Source organism: Varroa jacobsoni, unplaced genomic scaffold (genome assembly GCF_002532875.2).
Source record: "Varroa jacobsoni isolate VJ856 unplaced genomic scaffold, vjacob_1.0 contig03179, whole genome shotgun sequence".
Classification (NCBI taxonomy): domain Eukaryota; kingdom Metazoa; phylum Arthropoda; class Arachnida; order Mesostigmata; family Varroidae; genus Varroa; species Varroa jacobsoni.
Genome location: NW_019214973.1, coordinates 4,788 through 10,049, shown reverse-complemented (window position 1 = coordinate 10,049; position 5,262 = coordinate 4,788). Strand labels below are relative to the sequence as shown.

The following is a 5,262-nucleotide window of genomic DNA, read 5'->3' as shown; positions in this document are numbered from 1 at the left end:
TTCCACTGCTCCACCATCCAAGTTGTCGCCGGTGCTCACAGCTGGATAGTCACACAATAAATGCATTTCGCCAGGAAAATCATATTGAAAACTTCGAGCGCTTTTTTCTTTTTTTCTTTTCTTACAAATTTCTTACAGATTTTTAAATTTTTAGCTGATAGGGCAAATATGCATACCAAGCAAAATGCTGTACAAAAGTTGGCTATAAACGCCGAGGTGGAATTTGAACAAAACTGAAGAAAAACGCCCGTTTGTTGTCTGGTTTGCGCCATCTGTGCATGTTCTGCATTCGTGTATCGTCCAAATTATATTTTGATTTATCTAGCCCTCAAGAGAAAAGCCTTGATGTATAATCTCAATACGTATAACTACAGTATCTACTAGCATTTAGTTTTTTCGAACATAGAAAAGTAGGACGAGAATTTTTAGCATGAAATACTTGTTTACTTCTTAAAAGAAAACAAACATTTTAATTTCAATCGGTGATGGGACGCATTGAGACTACGAGTCCTTCGTAACTATTGAAAACGCAGTCTCAAGAATGGCCGATCGGCTTCACGTTTAGTGACTTAGAAGTGACGTTTAATCAATACCGCTACCTTGACAATGGCGCCTGGGGACGGAGACTAACGTCTTTTGTCCGGAAGTGTCGGAAGCACTCTCGGTATGTCAGGCCAACTAGGTTGAATGCATATAGAGTTTCAGAAGGTCCAACTTCCAGATTTTAGGTGTCCACAAGCTATTCTTCTGCGATCTGATTCTAGAAAGGAGCATATTTTTACAAACACCTAGATAGTGACCTTTTTCATGCTCGAAAAAAATCCTTTACATGAACTCCTTAAAAATCGGTAATAGATTGCGCCTCATTACCATTATTAATTCTCACCACAAGAGCGTCATGTTATGAGGCCGTGTTGAAATTGAACTGAGTGATCCTGTACGGAGCACAGCGACATAACAAAATTACCGCTGCAGCCAAATTCTGCGAACACACGATTTGACGAACCTTTAAAAGTATTTGTTTGTTAACATGCTTTACCTAAACGTAATCCTTTTTCAAACAACGAATTAGTCTTGCGTCAAAAAGTATTTATTAACTCCACATAAGCGTGTAGTGTTCGGTGAGCTTTCAAAACTTGTCGCTATCTATAGGCATCGAAACTAAACAGTCTCGATTTAAGTTTTTCGTGATTTTCGAAAATGGTCTCATGAGAATTCATTGGTCAGCGTTAAACACTCACAGAACTCATATAGTTTCTCGCAGTAACATTGAAACACTAAGCTGATACTCCGGACCCTCAATACTTCTACGTCGCATACTTAGATAAGATCAAGCATACTTAGATTAGAAAAAGGGAATCGCTTAGTATAATTTTATTAATGTAATTTATTGCATAAAAGTGAATGAACGTTCCTAAGACTGTGACTAACCGCTAAGTCTAGCCAGCATGTGGGCACTAAATAAAAAATTTTCGACTGCTACAAATTGTAGGGTGATTGTTAAAAAGCTATAACTGTAAGATTGGTCCGAGGTAAATAACACGATCTATTTCTTCACCTTATTATTATTACGAAAAGGTATGACTAGCTCTGGCGGCCTACAGAAAAGAAGGCTTTCGAGAATGGCGTGCTGTACGCCGTCAGCATCCTCAAATTTTACCATTATAAACGATACATCCAGCTGTTGTAAATATCTCACATTGATATTATCTGGATTTCACCGCAACGTTCGATTTAAGGTTGACAATTGTTGCTGACCAACAAAAGGCTCGTTCGTCTTAATTTGCTCCATGACTGACGTATTTGATGTTAAGTTTGGTCTCATGTTAGTTAGATTAGTTAATTAGATAAGTTTAATAATAGACAAAATTTCCTACCCTTTTTGAGCTTAGCGAATAGTACTTGTCAACTTTGCATCGGATGAGTGTAGAGGTTTCAATGGAAATAACAAATGTACATAAGAGCAAAACTTTTTTCCTTGTTTTTTAATATAACTTCAGAGGCTGTAGGAAAAGGAAGGCCAACAGTGCATCTAAATGTGGATTCACAACAAAGTATTGACACGCAATAAGTGGTAAAGCACATAACACTGTATAATGTGTTAAACATTTTATGACGGCCACAGAACCAAAAAATGAGCCGTTCGAGTCGCGTTTACGTGAAAAAATACACGAAAAAGCAGAGCTTAACGGAAGTCCTCAACGAAAATTTCGGGACAGAAGATGGAAATTCACGTTGGAAAATAAGGAGTCTAAAGCATGCTGCTGATTCCAACGTGAACCGAAGCGTGTCTATGTCCGGTTCCGAACCCAGATTATTCGCGCCCAACTTGAAATATAGGTATTTTGCAACGAGACAAGAATGGGATTTAAGGAAACGCGAATATCAATCATTGTAAGCAAACTGTATTTTGTACATTGTGTCCAATTATACCGCTACTCTGTCATCGGCACTGTCCTAACCACTACTTTTTGTTCTATAAATTCCAACTCCTTCCCGTTGTTTGCCGCGCAGCAAAGAGCTCTCCAACAGCACCCTGCATCGATGGACTGCATCGGCGAGATCCTGCAGCTGAAGGACAATTGACTTGTCTTCTGACGCCATATCCTCCATTTTAGTAAGAGTGTTACGACCTTCTGGGTCTATATACAATGCTTTGATAGAGGACATCCTTTCGTACTCCTGAAGTGCTTTCCTGTACGTGTCATCCATAAACGTAAGTAAGTAACTCGCCTCCTTCCAGCCTTCTATATCGTTGGGATTTAAATTAGATATGTGAGTAATGGCAGCTAGTAGGGCCTTACTGTTTAAGGCCTCTTTGAGATGATTTGTTATTTTTCGGATCTGAAGAAAATTCTCATGCATCTTTCTGTACAGTCTAGCCCTAACTGCAGGAAATTTGGCGGAAGGACCCTTCCACGTTACTATTAAGCTGATCTTGTAAACCTCACAAGGTCTCCTAAAATCTTTCGGCAAGCTCTGAAGTTGCAACGAGAGATGTTTCGCTTTCGAATTGATCTGAGTAATCTGCAGGGGTTCCACCAGCTCTGGATTTCCGGAATAGATGAGTGTAATGGACTCGGGAAATGCGGGGACAACTTGTAGTAGCTCCTAAAAATGAAGAACAAATGAAAATAGGAAGACAGTAACGAAAATTCGAAAGAACCGATATTGTTAGAATACATGTGTCTAAGTGCATGAACTGATGAAGAGTAATTATTGCTCTTATCGTTACTTCAGTTTAATGCTTGCATTTTACTTTATAGAATGAAAAATGGTGTTTCCTATGAAACTTAAGCAATATTAGTTTTTCGTCGCCGTCAGTAATATTTGCATGGTACTGCTTATTACATAGTAAAAAAAAATGCAAACGGCCATCATAAAATTATTTTTTTTGGAATCTACGTAACATTCATACGACTGTCAAGCGCCTGGTCGTCGTGTTTTTAGGAAGACGTACTTAAAATTGGGCGCACAGCATGGCCTCTCACCTCAATTTTTGCCTCTAATGGTAGCTCAGACCGAAATCTTACTGATATTTTTTGATCCAGCGCAACATCACCAAAGTTTTGAATTTTAATTATGTACCCCTCCCGATTTAAGCGAAGGCCGTGTTCTGGCTCCCTGATTTCTTCTATTGTTACTTCGATCTGAAAAGATAATTCAGCAGTGAAAATTTCTACCCCTGTGTCCCAAGTAATAATATCAGTGCATAGAGAAAACTGCAGTTTGCGAACTGCAATTTTTAACATTTCGTTATTATTATTATTATTATTATATTAACAATCGTTGACATTTCGGGGATGAGAAACGGACGGCTAAGGCTAAATGTTCACGTACTTCATTGAGCATTTCGCAGCAAAACTGAACAACTCCGAGCTGGTCCTCTGGATCCATCGTGCCGTTATTTACTTGAATGGCTATATACCTCAATACGTCGAGGTCTTCTGGAACGGCGCACACCTGAACAAAGCGAACGCTAGTCAGGAATAGCATTATTTGGTATTAATGATAAGTTTTTAAGACAATTTCTAAGTCGCAGAATTTGATTAGGCTGTTCAGCTAGCCGTTGGGCAAAAAATACCTAACCCAACCACGAACACTGCGCTGTGTTATACAAAAACGAGCCTTCACCATCCTTTTCACATCGTAATGTAAACTAGGTGTGCCTATCTGTGAAATGTTGATATATTTGCCACCAGCGACAACGGAGGACAATTTAAAAGACAATTATTAGAAGAATACAAAGTCCACTACCACACCGACCTTCGAGTAGGTGCCAGCCTGATTAACATACATCATGATGAGCGCCATGTATTTCTTAAGTTTTGCTACTGCCAGTGGCAGCCTATATTCTCGTGTCGAGTTCCATTCAGTCGTGGAATCTATTACATATCCTCCTTGCAACGTACTGCGTTGTTGTGCTATTAATTCTCGGCCAACAGGAGTCTGCCATCGGCGTCGACGGGAGTACGGCTTTGCCGACACAATACAGCGTCGCCAGGCGGGTGAAACGAGCCAAAAAACCATCTTCTATATGGAAAAATCGCACAAAATAATAATCTAATGAGCATGTGATAATGTTCACTCTAGAAAAAACTGTTCACCTCCTCAGTAGATATTTACCTGACGTATCTTGTTAATTACAAAATTTCGTTTTCATGCCGACTAACACGTTAAGCCAATCGGAGAAGCCAGCTGGTAAATTCCGCTATATCCCGTAGCTTTTACTTCGATGTTTCCGTTCTTTCGTTACGTAGCAGCAGCAACGATATTGAAATGAACAAAGCGTCTATGAAAAACAAAAAAAAAACGTATGAATGTCTGAACGTATAAAAAAACGTACTATAATTGCAGAGTACATTGTGTCTCTAAGGCCGTTGCGGGCACACGCATGAGGTAATTTATTCGATGTTATTATGCATAGCATACGGGCCAAAACGCTATTCCGAAATTACCTCTATTATACAGATGATTACACTGCCAAAGCTGTTACATGTGATCAATAATGTTATCAACTATCACAGAACATCAGGGAAGAGATCAGGGCAAGCATGCCTGAATCGTCCGTTACACGCGTCCGCATATACGCATCGATGTAACCTATAACGCTTCCCTTAGTTGCCGTGTCTAGTTCTGTTCGCCAAGAAAAAAGTAAACCGGTCACAAATCTGGTGTGGTTCCAAGCCCTAACAATAGGATGGCGCCTTACACTGCTACCGCATCCAATAGTTACTTTGAAAATGTAGGTTGTAACCGCGG

General features: G+C 39.6%; 1 protein-coding gene across 3 annotated transcripts; it reads right to left on the bottom strand.

Moving 5' to 3' along the window:
* Window positions 1-2,388: 2,388 nt before the first annotated feature.
* Window positions 2,389-4,736, bottom strand: LOC111272767 (uncharacterized). 3 transcript variants are annotated; one of them, XM_086973390.1, is made up of 6 exons: window positions 4,627-4,736; window positions 4,267-4,533; window positions 3,841-3,963; window positions 3,492-3,650; window positions 2,952-3,111; window positions 2,612-2,695 (listed from the first exon to the last, which is right to left on the bottom strand). In XM_086973390.1, coding segments are annotated over exons 2-6 (708 nt in total). In that variant the 5' UTR covers window positions 4,531-4,533; window positions 4,627-4,736; the 3' UTR covers window positions 2,612-2,693. The 3 variants fall into 3 exon arrangements, with proteins under 3 accessions (XP_022710118.1, XP_086829515.1, XP_086829516.1); XM_022854383.2 differs by having other exon boundaries at window positions 2,389-3,111; XM_086973389.1 differs by having other exon boundaries at window positions 2,389-3,111; window positions 3,534-3,650.
* Between the last annotated feature and the right edge of the window lie 526 nt (window positions 4,737-5,262).

Coding starts and splice junctions, on each gene's coding strand:
- LOC111272767 (XM_022854383.2), bottom strand. CDS start 4,530: ATGGTTTTTTGGCTCGTTTCACCCGCCTGGCGACGCTGTATTGTGTCG. Junction 3,651..3,840: donor GCTGCGAAATGCTCAATGAA/GTACGTGAACAT, acceptor TTATCTTTTCAG/ATCGAAGTAACAATAGAAGA. Junction 3,112..3,491: donor CATTAGAGGCAAAAATTGAG/GTGAGAGGCCAT, acceptor CTTCATTTTTAG/GAGCTACTACAAGTTGTCCC.